The sequence below is a fragment of the Centruroides sculpturatus genome, unplaced genomic scaffold, assembly GCF_000671375.1.
Source record: "Centruroides sculpturatus isolate CEXI.00-Female unplaced genomic scaffold, Cexi_2.0 scaffold414, whole genome shotgun sequence".
In the NCBI taxonomy this organism is placed as follows: domain Eukaryota; kingdom Metazoa; phylum Arthropoda; class Arachnida; order Scorpiones; family Buthidae; genus Centruroides; species Centruroides sculpturatus.
Genome location: NW_019384735.1, coordinates 1 through 24,011, shown reverse-complemented (window position 1 = coordinate 24,011; position 24,011 = coordinate 1). Strand labels below are relative to the sequence as shown.

At 29.0% G+C, this 24,011-nt stretch overlaps 2 protein-coding genes and 1 long non-coding RNA gene across 3 annotated transcripts in view; all 3 read left to right on the top strand.

Moving 5' to 3' along the window:
- The window catches only part of LOC111628279 (UPF0668 protein C10orf76 homolog), a 78,135-nt gene extending 64,701 nt beyond the window's left edge, over positions 1 to 13,434 (top strand). Inside the window, exons 23-26 of the mRNA XM_023372027.1 lie at positions 11,631 to 11,706; positions 11,777 to 11,855; positions 11,923 to 12,039; positions 12,194 to 13,434. Of these exons, the coding sequence (XP_023227795.1) occupies positions 11,631 to 11,706; positions 11,777 to 11,855; positions 11,923 to 12,039; positions 12,194 to 12,286 (365 nt within the window). The 3' untranslated portion in view covers positions 12,287 to 13,434. The remainder of the gene's footprint in view (positions 1 to 11,630; positions 11,707 to 11,776; positions 11,856 to 11,922; positions 12,040 to 12,193) is intronic.
- Positions 13,435 to 13,503: 69 nt separating this feature from the next.
- Positions 13,504 to 15,203, top strand: LOC111628276. Its single transcript, XR_002757149.1, has 3 exons — positions 13,504 to 13,626; positions 13,694 to 13,810; positions 13,965 to 15,203. It is a non-coding gene; the product is annotated as an uncharacterized LOC111628276 (long non-coding RNA).
- Positions 15,204 to 16,647: 1,444 nt separating this feature from the next.
- Positions 16,648 to 19,535, top strand: LOC111628266 (hemocyanin A chain-like). Its single transcript, XM_023372016.1, has 9 exons — positions 16,648 to 16,897; positions 16,969 to 17,192; positions 17,260 to 17,468; positions 17,546 to 17,942; positions 18,017 to 18,145; positions 18,493 to 18,627; positions 18,739 to 18,925; positions 18,992 to 19,215; positions 19,296 to 19,535. The coding sequence occupies exons 1-9, from the start codon at positions 16,705 to 16,707 to the stop codon at positions 19,485 to 19,487; spliced, it is 1,890 nt and encodes a 629-aa protein (XP_023227784.1). The 5' UTR covers positions 16,648 to 16,704; the 3' UTR covers positions 19,488 to 19,535.
- The last annotated feature ends 4,476 nt before the right edge of the window (positions 19,536 to 24,011 follow it).

Sequence of the window (24,011 nt, the reverse complement as noted above, 5' to 3'; positions counted from 1 at the left end):
TATCCTTATGCAATAAATTCCACTGATTTAAGCATGAACCTAACGCTTTTGCTTGCTGTTTTGATAAATGCAAGTTGCAAACCAAATCGTTTAGTTCCACTTGTGAAATGAGATGTGGTTCACTATTTGATTTTTCTGGTATAAAATCTTCGTCTCTTGAATCTTGTGCCACTGCATTAGAACAATCCTCTTCAGAATCAGAAATCTTCTGCCAAGAAGCTGGGGCTATGGGAATAGGTAAATTCTCTTCATGAGGAACTGGTCTCATAGCCAATGGAATATTTGGATACACAATATTACTTTTATTTTTTGTAGAGAAACCACTGACCTTTGTTAAACAGAAGTAGTAGTCATCATAATGATTTGCTTGTTCTCACCAAATCATTGGTATAGCAAAAGGCAAATGCTCCTTTTTCCCTCGTAACCGCTGCGTGAGCTTGATATAACACCTAATACACGTTAAATGCGGTGCCCATTGTTTGTCTTGATCTCTGAGTGGACATTCTAAATAAAGTCCATAGGCAGTTTTCATCAATTTTGAAATGGGCCTAAGCTGACTTTGTTGCAAATTTGCCACATACATAACAAAAACATATCCGGGGAATTTGTACACGAATGTGTTTGCCGTCGCATATTTCAATAAATGCTGAGGTAAAATTTAAATAAGAAAAAAATTTCCAGATTTATTTTACCTGCAATTGAACACAGATTACCACACTCAACTTCATTTGCCAATGTCTTGAACTGCACTGAGATAACGTGTTTTCAAAGACCAATATTATGTCTTTGTTCATGGTCGATGATTCATTGGTTAAAGCGTGGTGCCAGAATAAATAGGTTATAAACTGGTGCCAATCAGGCGGCTCTTCTTTCGTCAGCAATCTTACTCATATCTAGATGTATCTTTTCTCCGAAACTACTGAACTGTAAAAATGTAAATGTAAAAATGTTGACTTTTGAAATTGAAATTTTAAATTTAAGAATTTTTTTGACAAAATCTTTACTTTAAATAAAAAAATTTATTTACGACTGAAAAATTAAATAAAAAAACGTGTTAAAATGTGCACCACCACAAGAGGAACAAGTCAAAGTTTGCCATTTTTACATGGGCTGGGATCAAACATCTGACTGCACTTAAAGTCAAATAATTAAATAACATGATGTGATAGAGCATTTCTGATCACACTTTCCATTTCAGTATGAAAAATACATTATAAAAAAATTACTGACGTAACTGTTCTGAAAATCATGTAGACTAGTGTAATCAATGTATTTGGAAACTTAATTTTATAGTAATAAAATATTAAAACAAATTTTATCAAAGCAACTTAATATTATTTCATCAGATATTATGAGTGCAACTTATTTCATATTTTAAAATTACTTGAATATTCTCAACAGCAAGATAAACTGTCAGTATATATCAGGCCTCATTTTACTCAACAAATAATTCTATCCGTGTTATCTCTCTCGATATAAAATAACAGTATTGATAAAAAACTATTTTAGTAATCAAAATTTATCAATAGAAACCTTTTTAAAATAATTTCAGTGTTATATTATTTCAAATTACCACTCACTTTAAAAAAATTATAATAAAACTTCGAAAATCAAAAAGTTATTTGTCCANATATTTTGCTTTTTTATTACCAAAAAATCAAAATGCTGTTCAAGCAAGAAAAAAATTGTGGTACATGTATGGAGAAGATGTGTTGAGAGAAAGACAGTGCCAAAACTGGTTTACAAAATTTCGTTCTGGCAATTTCAGTATTGAAGACGTACCACATTTAGCAAATAAACAACAACAATGAAAAAAAAAACAAAGTTAATATGAAAAGCAATTATTTGTTTCCTTATTATTATTTGATGATATATTTTAATTTCATTATTTAAATTTTCAAATTTTAAAGTAAATCAGTTCTCACTATAGATTGTTCTGATATATGAAAAATTTTGTGTTAAGAATAAGATATTAAATTTTTCATAGATTTTTAATCAATCTTTAAAAAAGAAATATCACAAATTTTTTGATAAGACCATTTTTTTTACTAAACCAACGATTACTCTCTTACAGTATGATAAAGAAAAATATGTCCTTTTAAATGATTGTGTGAGTTGTAAATGTCTAAAAGCGAAGTACTGTATTTATTATGAGGGTCATTTTTAAAGTAAGAACTGTTTTGCTATGAAGAAATAAAGAATTAGCATACATTATTTAAAAGTTAATAGTAAATTATTCAGTGGGATCGGTTATTTGGTTACAACAAATAAAAATAACTATATTTTAAAAAAGTTAAAATATAATCTCCAAGCTAAAATACTCAATTGGCACCGATTCCTAGGTAACAAATTACAATAAAAAGTTAAATAAATTTTAGCTAGGAGACTATTCTATATTTTAACTTTTTAAAAATATTTTTGAACTTTAAGTTACTTTTATTCATTTTAATTAATATACACTAGAATCTTGGCAAACTAGCCATTTCTTTCACACAATGTTGCCAATTAGCAAGATTGTCTGATTACTGAGTATGTATAGGACTAAAGCTTGCCTAAAGGCATTGAATGATGTTACCTATCACCTTTTGTTACTGATTCTTTTCAGACACAGACAGGCAAAAAATACAGTTTGCTGACATACACTATTGTACAGTACATTGAAATGAAATCTGAGTAAACAGGAAAATGGATGTGTGAAATTAGTTAACATTTTCATGGAAACTGAAGTGATAGGCAGTCACAATGTGGGGTATACTGGCTAATTGAGGTACCGGATTATTGAGGGCTGGATTGGCAAAAATGTACTGTATTTTAATAATTTTTAGTATTAGGTTGTTCGGAAAGTAAGTTTGTTTTTTTTACCACTAGACGGATTAGTCATATTTTTCCCACCATTTTCACTCTAAACTGTATTATCATTATATATTTTGACAGCTAGCATTTTAAGGCTTATTTGTAAAAAATTTTATTTGATTCTGTGCAATTGTTTATTTTTTGTGTCCCATCAAATATGGAAGATCGAAAGCATCATTTTCGGCATATTTTGCTTTTTTATTACCAAAAAATCAAAATGCTGTTCAAGCAAGAAAAAAATTGTGGTACATGTATGGAGAAGATGTGTTGAGAGAAAGACAGTGCCAAAACTGGTTTACAAAATTTCGTTCTGGCAATTTCAGTATTGAAGACGTACCACATTCTGGATGGCCAGTTGAAGCCAATGAAAACAAAATAAAGGTACTGATTGAAGCAAACTGCCGAATAACAACACGTGAAATCACTAAGAGATTAAATTTGTCAAATTGAACTGTTTATGATTACTTGAAACAAATTGGTTTCGTTTCAAAGCTTGATATATGGGTTCCACATGTTCTTAAAGAGAGATGCTCTCTTTGGTGGGATTTTAAGGAAATTTTTTTTTGGAGCTTTTACCAGACAATTTAACAATTGATTCGAAAGTGTACTGCCATCGAGTAAACAAATTGAGTAATATCATCAAACAGAAAAGGCGGCCAGAATTGATCAACAAAACAGGTGTAGTGTTTTACCACGATAATGTCAAATTTCACACAAGTTTGGTAACTCGTCAGAAACTGTTATAACTTAGATGGGACGTGCTATCACACCAACCATATTCGCCAGATCGAGCACACTCAGATTATTACTTGTTCCGGTCTATACAAATTTTTTTTAACTGTAAGACATTTACTTGAAATGACAATGTCAAAAATCACTTGGATCAGTTTTTTGTAAGCAACGATCAAAACTTTTATGAATGTGAAATCATGCTACTACCAGAAACGATGACAACAGGTATTTGACCAAAATGGTCGATATATAATTCAATAAAATATTTATTTATTATAAAAATATTGTTTTTTTTTTCCACGGAAAAAAAACGAACTTTCTGAACAACCCAATATTACAACAAAATACAAGTTTCTTACTTTCTATATAATTATCATTTACATCCATATATTTTTTGTATGAGAGACAAGCTTGATTTTGTGATGCTCATTAAAGAAGTCTGCTGCCAATCTATTTAACAAATTGATGACAGTTTTCTGAATATATACAATCATTTTCTACCCAAAACATTCCTTTAACTTAGGGAAAGAATTAAAATTGGAATTTACCATTTGCAAACTACATGAAGGATGATTCAGTATTTACTTTCTAGATGTTTTACAATCAAGTTTTGCATTTTTATAGAAGTGTTTAGATGTGCATTGTTGTGAAGCAGATACACACTCCTTTAGTGAATAGGTCAATAGTTTCAGATAGCTTGCTGTAGTTCATTCAAGATTTTGCAATACCTGTCAATGTTGATTGTTTTTCCTTGAGGCAGAAAATTGATTAAAATAACACCTTTTTGGTCCTAAAAAAACCATTGTGACAATTTTCATGTTTGAAAGTGTCTGCCTGAAATTTTTCAGTTTTGTCAAAGAATGTGTGTGATGCCATTCAAAAGACTGCCATTTGCTTTCAGGTATTTCATGAGAGACCTATGTATAATCTATTATTAACTGATCTAAAACTTCATTCCCTTTTCTGTAGTAATTTCCAAAAATGCTACAGCCATTTGTTTTTGTTTGTGTTCTGGTTTGAGCATTTGCACTATTTATCTTCACCAGTGAATAGTGACAGTTTTGTAAAACAGATTGAGAAACAATAGGAAATAGCTTATTAAGTTCATCCATAGTGAGCTGCCTCTTTTTCTGAATATGTGCATCACATCAGTTTTCAACTTGTTAGTAATGACAAATGGACGTTCAGAACATGGTTCATAATGACATTTGTTTTTCATTATTTGAATATTCAACACCACTAATGCACATTTTTCTTGTTCATAACTTCTCCATACCTCAATAAGTTGATTTCAGGAGGTCAAATGTTTTTTGCATTCAAAAAACATTACTTAGGGTACCTTGCAATTACCGTATTAGCCCGAATATAATGCGATATTTTTCGACCATTTATTTTCTGTTAAAAAATCTACTCGCACTAAATTCGGGGTTTAAGTAATGGAATGTAATATAAACAAGGACATTTTCCTACAGAGGTTGAAATGCGACTGAACGTCCGACCAATTCCTAGCTTGACCGACCACTTCAAAACAACCATGTGATCTAGTTAGTAGGCCTGCGCTTTTGTTTGCATAGCGCTACTATGCAATACTACTTATAGTAAGGCTATGTCTCTGCTTGTTAACGTCTCACGCAACTGTTTTGTTTCATTTGTTTTTTTGCTCTAGTGACTAGCGATGGTTATTTTACTTTTTTCTTTATTGCCCATAAAAAATGAGTGTGAGTAATAAAGGTAGTGTTGAGAAAAAAAGCTCATCAAAGAGTCAAATAAATAAAGGTACCAGGAGAACCTACGATATGAATTTTAAAATTATGATTGCAAACGAGGCAGGAAGAACGAACAACTTGAGAGCTTCGAGGAAATACGGAGTTCCAGAAGTAAACATTTGCCTATGGAGAAAAGATTTAAGGAAATATAAGAATGCAAATTCTTCAAGAAAATCTTTTAGTGGACCTAAAAAAAGGAAGGTTTAATGAAGTTGAGCAGAGAGTGTTAAAATTTGTAATAGAAAAGCGAAATGAAGGGTGCCCAATATCCCGTGAAGTCATAAGATTTAAAGCGTCAGAAGAGGCTGCTAATTTAAACATTCCTAGAAAGGACTTTAAGGCAAGTATGGGTTGGTGTAGAAGAATGATGAAAAGGAACAGTTTATCATTACGACTGTGGACAACTCTTGCACAAAAATTTCCTGACAATTTTAATGAAAAATTGTTGGCTTATCAGCACCATGTTATATTATTACGCAAAAAGCACAACTACAGTCTTGGAAATATGGGAAATGCAGACCAAACATCAGTCTATTTTGACATGTCTTCCGACCTTACAGTAAATAAGAAAGGTGAAAAAACGGTCTTATTGAAGTCAGCTGGTTATGAAAAGTCCAGAATTACTGTTATGCTTGCTGTTACTGCTGATGGACAAAAGCTTTGACCTTACGTTATATTGAAATGTAAAACAATGCCCAAAGAAAAGCTGTGTCCAGGAATTGTTTTTTGGGTCCAAGAAAAAGGTTGGATGACAGAGGAGTTAGTATTAGACTGGTTGAATGTGATATGGGGAAACGGCCAGGTTCTCTGAGAAACTCCCGCTCCATGCTAGTCCTTGATGCATTTTGAGGCCACCTTACGACAAGTGTTAAGGAAAAAATTGAGGCATTGAATTCCGATCTTGTAATAATACTGGGTGGTATGACTTCTCAGTTGCAAGTCTTGGATGTGGTGGTTAATAAACCATTTTAAGAGAATTTTCGAAAAGAATACAACAATTGGCTATTATCGGGCAATCATCCATTGACACCTTCAGGAAAAATAAAAAAAAAACCTCAGTCTCTCTTTTAGGAGAATGGATTGCAACTGCCTGGCAGAAGATTGAACCTGAATTGATAGTTAAAGGTTTCAGAAAATGCTGCATTTCCAATGATTTAAATGGGACAGGACAGAAGATGACATTTTGTGGGAGACTGAAAGCGTGAATGAAAATACTGATGATACAGATGTGACATCAATGAGTTCTCATTCTGAAAACAGTTCAGATTCTGAATAAACATTTCCGTTTTTTATTGTTATTTATGTAATATTAATTTTGTTTTACATTACTTAATTTTATTGACATGAATGTAACCTGTGTTATTAGCTATAATTACCTAAATAAATGCTTATATGATTGAATTTTATTTTCTTTGAATTCTTTTATGAGTATTATTTTTTTTCTAAATACAGTATCTTTATGAAAATTTCGGAGTCGCATTAAATTTGGGGTCGCGTTATATTCGGGCTAATATGATAGTAAGATTAGTGATTGACATGTTTCTCTGTAAATATATCTGAGAGATATTAACTGCTGCATACAGAAGCTCAGAACTTTCTAGAAACAGTCTAAAGAATGGTGGTTTTGACCTTGAAATGGCTCCAGTCAATGCAGTCATCACCTGGATAAATGTTATGTGCAAATGTTGTGTGTTCTTACTTTTAAAAATGACTTATACTGAACATATTGTAAATACAAAACTGCCTTTTAAATAGAATTTCCTGACAACTCTTATATACAGTAAATGTATTTTTTAAACTAGTTACAGTGAATAAATGTGTTTTTAAATTTTCATAATTACAACTGATAAAGAACAGGTGTTCAACAAAATGTGCATTGTCAGAAAAACTAGAATGTTATAACATGTACTATTGTTAGATAAAATCTTTATCATAATACATAATTTTAGATGTATTTATAAGGAAATAAAATAATGCAAAACTTATGAATTTTATTGATAAAATGAACAATCATTTATTGTGACATGATCACAATGCTGGGCTGCAATTTTTAATCATATTTTAAATTTATTTAATTCAAAATATATGCTCTCCACTTCTGGATTTAGTACTGTATAGTCTTGCTTCTGTACATCATACTTTTCCTTCTTTAACAATAGAGCCATGCTGGTCATCTATTAACTGCTATAAGGGGAAAAGTTTTGAATTGAAATAATGTAATTTTGAGTGCAAATTGGAAGTTTGTATATAGTTAATTGGGGCCTCCTGCCCCCAAACTTTCCATATCTGATCTCAGCTTATATCTATCTAATTCTGTTCTCGAGATTAAGGAAGGACAGACAGCCAGACAGACAATGACAGTAGGAATTTATAGGTCTACAATTTTTTCAAATTGCATCCCAATGAAAATTGCATTTATTGGTCATACACTGTCAACTTTGGCATCTTAACAATGACAAAGCTGATGGAGTGTCACCAATAAATGCAATATGTGACCTGTACAGTGAATCTGGCAGCCATGTTTAAATGGCTATCAGATTCACTGTACAGGTACTGCTTTCATACTTTACAATAAAAACTAACTAAACTAAAAATTCAACTAAAAATTGAATAAATTTAAAATGAAGATTGCCTAGTATTTATGTATCTACACTATATGGTGTTCAAAACGACAAAAATAATCACCGACACAGTTTCAAGAACGTAAAATAAGTTATTTTTTTCATCTCAATTGTTGGTACTACAACTATCTTCTTAGGCTTTGTTGCTTCCACATTCTTCTTGGATGCCAAGGTTAATGGGTATGAGTTATATATAAATAACTAAACACACCAAAAATAAAGTGAAAAAAGCACTGAAAACACATGAGCAAACTGCAAGAGATTCTTTCATGGTGAGAGACAGCTTGGATGCACAACAGATGGCATTTAAGCAGTGAGCTCATTTTTTTACTGTGTATGCAGTTCAAATATAGAAGCATCGTTTAAACTCAAACTTCTCTTGAATTTAGCATTCGAACTCTGGAATGTTCAAAGTTAATCATTTGGAATATGAGGTACCACTGTATTGTCTGGCCAACTTAGCTGTGATTCTTGACACAATTTCATGTGTAAATTAATTAAACTGGTCTATTTGTAAAATAGGGTGGTTCTTTTTCAGATACAGAACATAATATTTATTTGTGGAAGGACTGTTTTTGGAAGAAGAAAAATACATTTAAGTGATGTATCATTCTTCCAAGGAAAATGGATCTTTTAAATCAGGCAGTAATTTAGGAATTGATAGAATTTTCTTCTCTCCAAAATAGAAACCATGGATTGTTTATACATCATAATCAAAGCCATCAATTGCCATTGTTCCTAGAATGTCCTTTTTTGAACATTTTATCAGTGAAATAAAACTTGTCTCATCTTCACTGTTTGATTTTTGGCAAATTTTTTTTATTGTTTACTATGATACTTTAGCAATCTGACTTGCATACTTTGTGGAATGATCAAGAAGAATGATAAAATTGCCATTTTCAGCTTTTCTGCATTGAATGTTCTACAGAATCGTTTTGTTCTGCTGCAAAAAATTTGTTAAAACATTTACCCTTTATGGGTTAAACAAGAAAGCATACAAAAGAATACAAAAAAAAAAAAAAAAAGTTAAATTTCATATTGAATTCATTAACAACAAAAAATGAGTGCTTTAGAACAACTTCCTACCTATTACTCTTTCAAGACAAATCCAAAAGAATTGGAAAAATGTAAGTGACAGGCAAGTTTTATGTTGATTGAACTATATGTAATGCAATTTTCATAACTTATGTTGATTATTCTAAGTCTATATCTCTAGATTGACTTAGAATAATATAAGAGGAATTCTTGAATATGAGTATTTATGAAAAGCTTGTTTTATAGCATTCATTGTCAATAATTTAAAATTATCAGAATGATTTTACAATTAAATTTTAAAGTAAATCTTTCAGCATCTAATTTCAGAAAATTTCATAAAATTGTAAAGTGTTATAATGTTTTCATTTTTTATTTGAGTAAAAAGAACATAAGAGGAAGATATATTGAAGAACAATTTGATGCATGTTATAAAGTTGATAAAATAAAACACATATACAATAGCTTTAAAAACCATCATCCAGATCATTTTGCTGTTTGCAAGGTATTGTAACACTCAAGGGAAGAATTAAAATGAGGACTTTATTTAGTTCATCATTATCAGTATTTTGTTATAAAAATGTTTCATAATTAAGAATTAGGTTGTGAAGAGATGTATCAGATTCTATTACTGTCTATTATGACATCTATTAATACTTTTCAATATCATATATTATTTTGAATCATACAAGTGGTACAAGTGTCATTGATAGCAAAGTGGTAAGTTCAGGAAATTCTGTGCCCTTGTGTTGCATTTCATGACAGAGTTTTAAACAGTTATTTTCCAGCAAGATAATACTTAGTTTCGTACAGCTACAGTTTCTCAGGTGTCTCAGTGTGGCAATGTCTTCATCATATCGCCACACTTTCTTGACTTGTCTCATCTCCAGATTTGTTCTATTGAGTGTTTGTGAGACTATATGGGATGCCATCTATGATCTGGAACAGCAGTTGTAACATCTGTAAATAAATCTAATTGCAGGATAGTATATACTGCATGTATACTTCCATGTCTGACCATATCATCACATGTATCCAAGGCAAGAGGAGGTCTTAGAAGGTACTGAAGATTGATTTAAATTATACCCATTGTGTCACAAGAAATTATTCATTTGCCTATGACACTATAATCACTTATTAGTAGTTATTACTATAGTCGTTACATTTGCACTAGTAAAATTTCATTCAGCTTCAATGCCTCCACCTTGGTGCATAACTTTTTTTTGCCAATGAGTGTATATAATTTCATACTTGTCAACTTTACATTATAGATGAGACTGACTTAGTAACTAGGAAAGGCTGATTTTGAAATGCAAAGATCGAGAGCAAAAAAATAATTTGTAAAAAATTGTTGAAAAACTTGTGGCACTTTTAAGCATTTATTCAATCTTTATTCTTTTTATCACAATAACTGGTTTATAATATTGACTTTTCCTATTAGACAGATTAATAGTAGTAAAAAAGTAGAATACAGAATAATAATACACTGTACTATACGTAATAAGTATTATATGAAAAGCTTAGACACAGCTAAATATTACAAGCAGGTTGCTAAACAGTTAACCAAAAACACCAGATTTGGCATCAAAAACACTGAGTTGGCAACAATAAGTATTTTTTGGGTTTTTTTCTCTTTCTGAAATGTGGTTACTAAAGAGGGCCATTTTATGAAGTCTATTGTGGGGTTTAGCCAGGCCCCAATGGGGAGGTTGTGTGGTGAAGAATGGGGCTCAATGTATCTAGAATGGACTACTGAAAATTTCTAAGGGTTTTTTGATTATTCAGATTTGTTCCCAGGTTTAGGCTCTGGCCACTTGGTATCATTTGCCAACTGGCAATTATTATCAAGAATATTGCCAGATTTTCAAATCAGCTTTCTCATAGAATGGAAGATCTTATGTACGTACATTTTGAAATAATTTTGTAGATGTCAGTTTTTTGGGGAAAAAATTTAATTTTTCATAATTTAATCAGAAATTTAAAGTTTCCATTAAAATTCATGTATGTATAAGAGAATTCTTGTAGGTCTAGCAACATTGAAGTCAAAGAAAATGTGTAACGATGGAGAGTGGACAGTTTCTCAAAAAAAGCTTTATAAGCAAACTTTAGATTTTTTGTATTGGTCGTAAATTTGTGTTTGTGAACAGTGCAATAAAGGTGCTATGTTATCTCAGAGTGGCAGAGAATTTCTAATTTAGGCTAACAACCATTTTGAAAGGTGGATTCTCAGCCTTTAAAGACAGAGGATTAGCAACTATATAATTTCTTTATTTGATACTATTTTGAAAGTTTTTCTGAGTGCAGTGCACATTATTAAACATTAATATGAACTGTCTTTATTAGAAAATCATTTGATGCTTTGGCAATATTTTGTCATTCCCAGTTTTTTATTTTTTTATAAGTATTTACTTGTATATAAATCAACATAGAAAATGGTTAGATTGTTTGTGATGATTTTATATTAACACAGTTTATCCAAAATTAGAAGAAAATATGTTTTACATTAATTATTATAAAAAATTACCAGAATTTACTTTTTATTTATTTATTTTGAAATATATTTGTTTATGTATTAACATATACTTTATCTGTATATTATTTAATTAAATTAAAATTTTATATTTAGCTTTGAGATACACTACATCTGAAGGAGAATTAAAAGACAGTGCTGCCAGATTAACTAATAATTTGGTGAATGTTAGGTAATAAAAATATTTTTTAAATTACATTATCAAAATTTAATTTTAAAGTTTGTAAATTTTGTTTTTAAAGAGCAATTATTAATCATTTTACGCCAAAAATTGATACGTGGTCTGCAGCAAATCATTTATCAGCCTTAACTGAAGAGCAGGTAACATTTTATTGTCTTTATTTACGATGTTTAAGGTAAAAATTCTGAATCAATTGTTAAATTTAAGGTATTAGAAGTTGTCCGCAGTAATTATGATACTTTGACACTGAAACTTCAGGATAATTTAGATCAGTTCGAACGATATTCCGAAAAGCCTCGTGAATCATCATTTTTTACTCAAATGGTAAAATTATTTTTATTAATGGCTTTTAATTTTATTGAAAATAAAATTGATTTATTTAATGGCTTTTAATTTTATTGAAAATAAAATTAAAAGCCATTAAATAATTAACAAAACTTTTATTTAAGTAAAATAATAAATTATTAATGTTTTATAGGTTAGAAACATCATATCCGAATTTAGACAAAATTTAAATTTTACAACATTAGAAATGCATAATGTGCTTCAAGAATTTTCTACAATTAATTAAATTTGTTACATACCCAAGTTTTTATCTTCAGATTAAAGAAAGATGAATTATTTGAAATTTATCAAAATGTTTAAAATTAATTTTTTGTACGTTATTAAAATAATATATCTTTCATGTTAAACTACAAGTAATAAAGTTTTTCACACACCTTTCTCTGGAGTAAATAAATATTTAAAAATTTAGTTGTAAATTCTTCATAAGTTCATGAATTAATGTAGGAAATATTAATATAAATTTGAATATTACATTTATTTTTAAGTGAGAATGATTGTTTTTCTCAAATTATATTTATAAAAAGATTTTCTTTTACAAAATCAGGTTTCACTTTAGTTTTGTGATGTATTAAAATATATTCTTGTATATATTTTTTACTATTTCTGACTTCAGGAATCAAATAAATTCTCTAAAAAATTAGAAAAATTTTTGAAATACTCCAAAATTTAATAATTTTTAAATCAAAATTCTATATTCTTTTCAAACAGAGAAAGGATTTAAACTTGTAAGATTAATATTTGAAGATAGTAATCCTATTTTCATGAATTAATAATTTTTGTTGGATGTTAATGGGGTTTAAGTTATCTTTAGGATAATTTTTATGAAAAGATATTAAGATATAATAATCATTAAATGTTAATACAATAATTTTGCAATAAAAGTATTTTGTAATAAATTATAATTTCCTTTATTGCAAACATTAAAATGCATTTCCTTTAATGATAATGAGTTGCCTAAAATGAAGATAATTTCATAAGAATATGAAGTTTTCTGATGAAGGCATATCTGTTTAAATATTTATCCCAAGAAAATTATTCAGATTTTTAGAGAAAAATTTGTACAATTATGAGATTTAATTAGTTGCAAGATTAAACTATTTCATTGCCATGGTTCGTTTAATTTACATGTTTGTTATATATATATATATATATATTGACTGGATAAGGCCGATCGATGTGAATGTAATTTATATTAATTATCTACACATATCAGAAATTATCCATAACCGGTATTTTTTCATGTGTTCTGTATAATTAAACGCTGTAGAATGCTGGACATTGAGAATGATTTTCATATATGTGCAGCCGTTTTTATGAGACATGTATATAAAGTATGTATTGATTTAATGTTTTATTAAAAATATAACCAAATTATATTGACTCGTTTTAACTGATATAACACATTTAAATTATATATGATATAAAAATATTTTTTAAATTACATTATCAAAATTTAATTTTAAAGTTTGTAAATTTTGTTTTTAAAGAGCAATTATTAATCATTTTACGCCAAAAATTGATACGTGGTCTGCAGCAAATCATTTATCAGCCTTAACTGAAGAGCAGGTAACATTTTATTGTCTTTATTTACGATGTTTAAGGTAAAAATTCTGAATCAATTGTTAAATTTAAGGTATTAGAAGTTGTCCGCAGTAATTACGATACTTTGACACTGAAACTTCAGGATAATTTAGATCAGTTCGAACGATATTCCGAAAAGCCTCGTGAATCATCATTTTTTACTCAAATGGTAAAATTATTTTTATTAATGGCTTTTAATTTTATTGAAAATAAAATTGATTTATTTAATGGCTTTTAATTTTATTGAAAATAAAATTAAAAGCCATTAAATAATTAACAAAACTTTTATTTAAGTAAAATAATAAATTATTAATGTTTTATAGGTTAGAAACATCATATCCGAATTTAGACAAAATTTAAATTTTACAACATTAGAAATGCATAATGTGCTTCAAGAATTTTCTACAATTAATTAAATTTGTTACATACCCAAGTTTTTATCTTCAGATTAAAGAAAGATGAATTATTTGAAATTTATCAAAATGTTTAAAATTAATTTTTTGTACGTTATTAAAATAATATATCTTTCATGTTAAACTACAAGTAATAAAGTTTTTCACACACCTTTCTCTGGAGTAAATAAATATTTAAAAATTTAGTTGTAAATTCTTCATAAGTTCATGAATTAATGTAGGAAATATTAATATAAATTTGAATATTACATTTATTTTTAAGTGAGAATGATTGTTTTTCTCAAATTATATTTATAAAAAGATTTTCTTTTACAAAATCAGGTTTCACTTTAGTTTTGTGATGTATTAAAATATATTCTTGTATATATTTTTTACTATTTCTGACTTCAGGAATCAAATAAATTCTCTAAAAAATTAGAAAAATTTTTGAAATACTCCAAAATTTAATAATTTTTAAATCAAAATTCTATATTCTTTTCAAACAGAGAAAGGATTTAAACTTGTAAGATTAATATTTGAAGATAGTAATCCTATTTTCATGAATTAATAATTTTTGTTGGATGTTAATGGGGTTTAAGTTATCTTTAGGATAATTTTTATGAAAAGATATTAAGATATAATAATCATTAAATGTTAATACAATAATTTTGCAATAAAAGTATTTTGTAATAAATTATAATTTCCTTTATTGCAAACATTAAAATGCATTTCCTTTAATGATAATGAGTTGCCTAAAATGAAGATAATTTCATAAGAATATGAAGTTTTCTGATGAAGGCATATCTGTTTAAATATTTATCCCAAGAAAATTATTCAGATTTTTAGAGAAAAATTTGTACAATTATGAGATTTAATTAGTTGCAAGATTAAACTATTTCATTGCCATGGTTCGTTTAATTTACATGTTTGTTATATATATATATATATATTGACTGGATAAGGCCGATCGATGTGAATGTAATTTATATTAATTATCTACACATATCAGAAATTATCCATAACCGGTATTTTTTCATGTGTTCTGTATAATTAAACGCTGTAGAATGCTGGACATTGAGAATGATTTTCATATATGTGCAGCCGTTTTTATGAGACATGTATATAAAGTATGTATTGATTTAATGTTTTATTAAAAATATAACCAAATTATATTGACTCGTTTTAACTGATATAACACATTTAAATTATATATGATATAAAAATATTTTTGTGTGTTTGTTTTACATCTAATATATATAAAAAAGGTGAAAAAAATTCAAAAATGTAGTTGCGTTAGTGGCTCCATCTGTGATTAAAGAGAGTAAACAAATTATATAAATAGAAATTTGAGGAAGGATTTCAATGTAAAATTATTAATTTCGTTGGCATATTGAGTCATATTTTTTTGGCTTTCCTCATTTGCTTGATTTTATTGATTTAACAATATTGGTCTTATGATCTGGAAGTACAGTACAGTACATTGTATCCCCACACTAAAGCCTTGGAAGATCCCTCCTCCATAATTATCTTCGAAATGTTCGAGTGATAACACATTAGATCATTTAGATTTAGAATAACCCACAAATGATATAAGTTTAAACGGAAATAAGTCGCTATCGTCATCCGGTTGATGGGATTATGATCGGACGTGTAATAAATATAGAAATAGCTTAGTTATAAATATAGAAAATAAGATAACAGTTCGGAGGAGGACAACTACATTTCTCGAAAACATTCAGTAAAATTCATCGGTAGATACTGTATACAATTGTTTAGAACATACGTAATGGAAACGTCCGTAATAATTTTTATACATTTAAAAATTTTCCCGAAGGACGAATTAATACGAAAATAACGAGTTTTCAGTCACTGTTTTGCGTTCTGTATTCTCACAATAATAAATAAATTTACAAAAATTTAATGTAATAAATTTAAGATTTTTATCGTATTACTAACATTTATTTTATGGTAATTTGTATTGAATAATTAGTTACTAGCAATCTTTTTTTTTTTCTAACGATTATCAGTATTAGGTGTCTGTAATGATTATTTTGGCTTTAAATGAACAAAGAAATAGGTAAAACTTCATAGAAATAGTGCGGTGAGATTTGACACCATTTTATGAATACGATTTCGTATTGTATTATTAGTGTAGAATTTTTACAAATTCATTAAAATTTCAGCTGAAATCAGGTATATTCAAGTAAATTTTACATGTTGGCATTTAGTAAAAGTTAGAAGAAATCACTAAAATACATTAAAGTTATAATTTCTTTCACTATTGAACTAAATATTAAAAATTTAATAATTACAGTAAATATTTTAAATTTCCTCATTCGATTCATTTAACGATTGGATTTTTAAACTAGAAAATTTAGAGTTAAATATTGACGAATGGTCAATGTTAAATTTATATCATTAAAATTACGGAAAAATTGGATTTAAAAATATTGATAATTATGAATTAAGGAAGTTCTTTGAAAGAAGAGTTTTAAAAAGAACAAAACGGGAAGAACAATTCATTTATCTATAAATAAACCAATCGCAATTGATTGATAAACAGTTCTTGGAAATACACTCCTATAATATTAGACCTATATAAAGCCTGCATGCCCATAATGGATAGCTGTGGTTCTGCTTCTCTGTGGCGGTAGCTTCACACGTGCCAGTCATGTCTCTCCACCAGAAGCAAGTGCGCGTCCTTGAATTATTCGAGAGATTGAACTACATTGTTCGCAAACATCATGCTGTACCCGATCCTCGATTAAAGGACGTAGTAGGCATTTTGCCTGTTGGAGCTGTTTTTTCTTGTTTCTATCCTCCACACTTGAATGAAGCTAGGAGATTGTGCGAAGCTTATTTAGGTAAGAATTTTAGCAGATTTTGACAGTGACTATAATTGAATAACGATAGTAATAATTAAACAAATTTATAGCTGCAAAAGATTTCGATGATTTCATCGACTTGGCTAAGAATGCTCGCCAATTCGTAAACGAAACCTTATTCGCTTTTGCCACGGAAGTTGCTATACTTCACAGGGAAGATTGTAAGGGTCTGAGTGTACCTCCAGTACAAGAAGTATTTGTAGATAAATTCATTAATGCTGTTACCATTAACCAAGCATATATTCAGGCTCTTACCAGAACTGCAGCGGACGAGGTAAATTTTGCTCTAAGTTTTCTGTTGTTAATAATTAATAAGTTAACAAAATTCTGAATTGTTCTAGACCCCAATTATTGTAAATCTGAAAGAATCTGGCAATGTTTTGGATCCAGAGTACAAACTTGCCTATTTCCGTGAAGATATCGGCGCAAATGCTCATCATTGGCACTGGCACATTGTATATCCATCCATCTGGGATCCTAAAGTTTTCGGGAAGAAGAAGGATAGGAGAGGAGAATTGTTCTATTATATGCATCAACAGATGTGTGCTAGGTTAGTTTGGAAAGCTTTTAATCGTCCCACGTATTAACAGTTTTGAAAATTTGTGCTAAACTATTTTATTATATTAGATACGATTGCGAGCGACTTTCAAATGGCATGAACCGTATGGTGCCTTTCCATAACTTTAAAGAATTTTTGGAAGGTTATGATCCCCATTTAGCTCACTTAGCTAGTGGAAGATATTACGCTTTCCGTCCAGAAGAAATGGCTATGAGTGATATGAAAGAAGTAGATGTTCAAGACATGGAAAGATGGAGAGAGAGAATTTTGGATGCCATTCATCTTGGCCACGTTCACGATACTCACGGAAAAGAGGTCGCGCTTGATGACGAACACGGTGCAGATCTCTTAGGTTCACTGATTGAATCCAATGCGGAATCTATTAATCCTCTGTATTATGGTAGCCTTCACAACTGGGGACATGTCATGATGGCTCATATTCATGACCCCGATGGTAAATTTTTGGTGAGTATATTTATTTTTTGACTCGTAATTACTGCAATTGTACTTCAAAGTCAAAATTATGCTTAATTTCTTAGGAAACACCAGGAGTTATGACCGATACTGCTACTTCTCTGCGAGATCCCATTTTCTACCGTTATCATAGATTTATAGATAACATGTTCCAAGAATATAAAGCTCACTTACCAACTTACGGTCAAGAACAGGTACATTTTTTAATTCAAAAAATGACTTAACATCGGTTAAATTAGTCAAAATATTGAAAAACTACGTTTAATAATCGTTAAAGTATACACCATTTATTTATGAAACTTTATCTCGTATGTAAATAATATATAAAAAGAAATTTAATCCTTTTGGCAAACTTCTGTAATCATTAAATTAAAACTGCGTTAAGAAGCACTGTTTACTTAATGAAGTCATTTACCGAATATTAATCATCTAATATTTGTGCATCGAGAACTCTTTTGCTTATAATTTAACGATACAAAGTATTTGCTTAATTGCGAAAGAATACCAAGCAGATTATAATCAGATGTAAATTAATTTTCAGTTGAATTTCCCCGACGTATCAATTGTCGGAGTTACCGTTAATGCACGAACTAATGATGTCATCAACACTTTTATGAAAGAAGACGAATTGGAACTTAGTCACTCCATTAACGTTGGACGTCAGGGATCAGTAAAGGTAAATAAAATGGAAGAGAATATTGTGAAAATTAATGAAATATCTATCTATATTTCTCGTTTACTTCTTCTATTTCTTACGTTTCTCATTCATAAATTATTTAACCAATAGGTAAGATATCAACATTTGGATCACGAATCGTATTCTTATACTATCGACACAGTAAATAACGGAAGCACAGCTAAGAAAGCAACAGTCAGAATATTTTTAGCTCCGAAATACGACGAACTCGGTAACGAAATCCAAATCGATACCCAAAGAAGACTTTTCATTGAACTCGACAAGTTTACTACCGAAAGTAAGTAATAAACAAATTTAAAGAAGTGTATGGAAGTTGAAATTCTTAAGGATTATTTTCCATTAGTAAAACCCGGCAAGAACACTATCGTGAGAAGTTCGGTAGATTCCAGCGTTACTCTCTCTCATCAATACACATTCGAGGAATTGGAGAAGGGAGAAGGTTTGGACGAAAATAGAACCGAGTTCTGCAGTTGCGGTTGGCCACAACATTTGTTGGTACCCAAAGGTAATGTCAAGGGCATGGTGTTCCATCTTTTCGTCATGCTTACTGATTTCGATCACGATAAGGTACGTGACTTCATACTAGTTTCTCTGTTCCGGTAATTTTACCATCGCATCTCTAACGATGATTTTTTTTCGTTTGCCAGGTCGGCGATGGACTGAGTAGTAGAGCTTTATGTGCCGATGCCGTCAGTTATTGCGGCGCCATGGACGAGAAATATCCAGATAAGAGATCTATGGGATTCCCATTCGATCGTAACATACCCGTACACGATCATCACGAATTCTTGACTTCCAACATGTCCCTAAAAGAAATCACAATTAGATTTATTCCATAAATATCAATAAAAATTTTAAATCGTGAAACTAATTTTTTTGGGAAAATCGAAAAATTAGTTTCATTGATGTAAGACATTTCCAAATGAATTAAAATTAATTCGGTGCAACAAGAATAAAAATATGTAAAAAGATTTTCCGATAAATAAAATATTTTGAATTCATTTATAAGTCAAATTTTCTTAAAAATTTACTAAAATATATTTTTCAATTAATTAATTAAGAAAAGCGCGTATCGACTGTATTTACGCTTTAATGAAGATTGAATCAATTACTAAAGTTTGTGACATTTTTACTTAAAATACAAATGTTAACGATCATTGAGTTTAAATTAGTTGTGTTTATTGGCTGGCAATGGGTTGAGATTCAATTTCTTTTTATAATGGATACAACGATTATAAAATACTTCGAATTNTTCTTTGCGAAATAGAAAGTTATTTCGTGACGAGCTATCTCTGGATGAGATGTTTGAAATTCTTGAAGAATGAAAGAAAACTCTTACTCTTGTGATATGCAACGATTTTGGTATCTTTCCACTGTTCATTGCTAACGATAAAGAATTCTAAAGACGAGAGAGATACTTATATTTTCTCTTTATCCACTCAAAAGTAGTTTATTTTCGGGGAAAAAAAATATTGAATCTATGGATAAGTCTCATTATAGTTTAAAAATGAAATAAGTTTTAAATTTTGTCGTGCCCGATAAATGACGATAAAATATTTTTAAGAATAATAAAAAAAAAAGCTTTAAAATTCACTTCTAAAAACTTCTGTTTGTTTATAATTACCGTGAATTAAATAACACAGTAAAAATTAAAGCTTCTATTAATAATAAAACCTGAAAATTTCTTAACAGTTTACCTTATTAACTAAATCAAATATTGAATAAATTTAAATTTCATTTATTAAATAAACTGAATGAATCTTATTCAAAACATTCAGTCAGTTTTAAAATCGTATTTATAATTTTAAAATTGTATTAAACAAATTTTACTTTAAACGTAAAGTAAATTTATTTAATACAAGTCATACGTTGATTAAAAATTTAACGTGTTTTAAACTTCTATAAGTGTAATTAACACCAAAGCTTGGATAGAATTAAACTAATTTGTGTTAGGATAACGTAGGTGTAGGATAATAAGTAAATTACGACTAACAGGAAACATATTCTAGTTTCTAAAATAGATAATTTTCAGGTTTTAGAACGTCTAAAAATTTTTACAGAGTAAATTTATTGAATATTTTATACTATAAAATTTTTTGTAAAGTTATAAAAAAACGATTTCTGATATGGAGAAGCAGTAGCGCTTCTGATCTAATATATAGGCCTACAATATATGAAAAATATATCCTTAACGAGATGCATCAAATATTTCATTCGAGAGAAAAAAAACTATTTTCGCAGGAAATTCTACCGAAAATTGTCTATATATCTGTTAAATCTCAAAGATTTTATGAAAGGAAAAACTCCTTGCTATCAGTTTTGTCTTTAATTAAAATGACACTCAAAGCTCATAGTTGCATCAATTTTATAAACTGCGTAAGATCAGGTCAAACTCTGCCCGATAAATTTTTTGATTTTTTTTTCTGTTAAGCAGTCTTCCTTATTCACAATAAATATTCTATAATACTGTCTTTAAAAAACATGAAAAGTATCAAAAGCTTCTAAAAAAGCATCTCAAATAATAGAAACTATTTCCCATTTATAGAAACTTGAGTAACTTCTAAACAGTTTTTATTGTAGGTTATTTATTTTGAGGTTTATATTAACGCAAATATTAATTAATTATAAATTTTACATTAAATTAATAATTGCTAGAAAGAAAACAATCACGTTTATTATAATTAACAATAAGTATTATGTGAAGTATTTTAAGACCATTGAAACTTAATTCATCGGTAGATTAAATGTTTGAGATTATAAAAATATTTAAGCCTATAAACCAGTACAGCTTAGGCGTACTCAGAGGAAGCGGAGATGGTATATGCCCCTTAACCAGATATTAAAAATAAATAAATTAATAAGATAACAAAAGTTACCTTTTCTTTGTGAAGAAAAAGCACACATATTTAAATATTTACATATATAAATGGAGAGTGTAGTCCTCCTACATTCTACATGTATTTTTACAAGTGTTTTTGGATTTAATAGAAAATATTTATGTACAAGTTTATTTACGAATGTGCTATTGAGCCAGGACTTTAAACTTTCTGTGCTATAACCATCGAAACTGTGACAGTCTGGTGAATCCTATGAACTCCCCAGAATAATGTTTTTAAATCATAAAGTAAAATACAAAGAATTAGAAAAGAAACTAATTATATTGAAATACAGTTATTAAAATATAAGACAAGAAAACAAATTTATGATATTATTGATATATTAATATGTATAACCGTCATGTGATTTGAAAATATTTGCGATTTCTATTGGTGACAAACACATGGTTTGTTTGTCTACATTCGTAATTGAAGGAAATGTTATATTTCAGTTAAATGTTTGTGAAAGTAGATATATTGATAACCATCTAGTATAAGTTGTTGATGTTTTTATTTGTACATAAAATATAGAAAAGTTACTATTTATATATTTTTTAACTATTACAAACGTTTATAAATTACATAAAATGAATTTAGACCCGTCGATAGTCAGGGCTCAAAGCATACAATAAATGAATTGCCTTTTTAAGATAAAAATAATAAATGATTTTTTTGAAAATCTTCAAATTCAATTTTTAAACTGGGAATGAAGACAGATGTCTTTAGAACTGTTCCATTGTTTAAACCAATTCTCAGTTGGGTTTTAATTATCAATGGCTAAGAATGAAGATGGCCAAATACTACATTTTACGGCATATAAAATGCAATTTTTGTCCAAAAACAAAGTTAAAAAGTCATCCCGAGTCTTATATGAAGTTGCGATCTCCCATAGGCTAATGAATTTCCTAAACGGTTTTCAGTAGGCTACACCTGGCCCAATTCTCGAATAAAAATGTTATTGTTTAATTAAATACATTACTATTATTCGCTACAATTAGACAGCCTGTGCATATATTCATGTTGAATACTTTAGTGATAAATTACGTCTTTTAAACTTCTTTTTTTTCTTGATAAATAATAGTGTGCATTTTGATTTTACTTTTTAAAACCAGAATACAACAAAAAGATAGAAAAATTAGGCCAAGTGCCAAAGGCGCGGGATAGCTTAAATACAGTTAATATTTTTTCTCTAAATATTCTTTTATGTTTATTATTTAAAAAAGAAAAAAGAAAAAGGTTATAACAGTTATAAATCGAATGCCTGTTGAAGCAGGTAGGTAAATTAAAAAAGAAAATTTAAGAAATAATAAAAAAATTCATTAAAATTATTTAAATTTCGAGAAATATAATAAAAAAAAAGGATCTTTGAGATACACCCAAACGAAAAAATGGAGGGAACACACAAGATGAAGATTGTAGGTATTTCGAAGGTACACGTAAAAATAGACTATCGTAATAAATAAAGCCATTAAAAATTTTAAAATAAAGTAAGCGATCGAAATATTTGATACGCTCAAAAAACGAAGAAAACCTAATCTAATCTTTGCAGAGTTAGGATTTTGAGTGTACGGTCATTTATTAAAAGATAAGTAAATTTTATCAAGAGCTCTAGCAATTTTTTTCAAAAGGAAGGCGCAGCAATAGACCAAATGGGTAATCTATAATCAATGCAAGACTGAAAATTAGTAAAAAAAAAACTCTTAATGCACTTTTAAAAAGTAGCCATAATATTTTACGAGATTTACCTATTTTATTAATATGACTTTTAAAAGTAAGTTTATTATTAAACATTATTCCCAGATCTTTGAACGACGTAACATAATTAATAGGAGTCGAGTCAATGTAAAAAGTAAGTAAAATAGTATTGAGAATTAGAGCTAAACACATAACCACAAATTTTGTAAATTAATTCTGAGATTATCAGATTCAAATAGGTTTTTAGCAAGCAAACATCAGACTATAGGATTTAAGATGACGAAGAAGAGTGTTAACTAATATATATTGAGATAAAAAGATCACTGAGAGTAGATCCTTGTTGAACACTACATAAAGGTCTAAAATCAAAAAATTCAAAATCGCTTATTTTGATTTTACATTTTCGTAGCAAAATATAATTATTAAAAATTGCGTGAAACCATCCAACGAAAATGTCTAGGCTTGTTGAGTGAAGGAGTCATTTTCCTGCACGATAATATAGGGCCTCACATTGCTCTTCACACACAGCAATTGCTCCAAAAATTCAAATGGCAATTGTGGAGACATCCCATTCCCATGCAACAGAAGACATAATTTTTTTTTTTTCAACTTGGAATGGAAAAGCTGCTCTGGTCTTACGATCAGATAAATGATCAACAAGGTGATTATATCGAAAAATTCTTGTATTCGTTTGTTATCTAAAACATGTTTCTTTTTGATAATCGAGTTTATCAACCCTTGTAATTTAAAATATTTTTTGCTAAGAAATCGGATTTAGTATGAACATGTAAT

Bases quoted from the DNA above. Each gene is read 5' to 3' on its own strand.
- LOC111628266 (XM_023372016.1), top strand. From the start codon at position 16,705: ATGTCTCTCCACCAGAAGCAAGTGCGCGTCCTTGAATTATTCGAGAGA. The intron at 18,926-18,991 runs GTAAGTAATAAA...ATTTTCCATTAG, and splicing joins CGACAAGTTTACTACCGAAA to TAAAACCCGGCAAGAACACT. The intron at 19,216-19,295 runs GTACGTGACTTC...TTCGTTTGCCAG, and splicing joins CTGATTTCGATCACGATAAG to GTCGGCGATGGACTGAGTAG.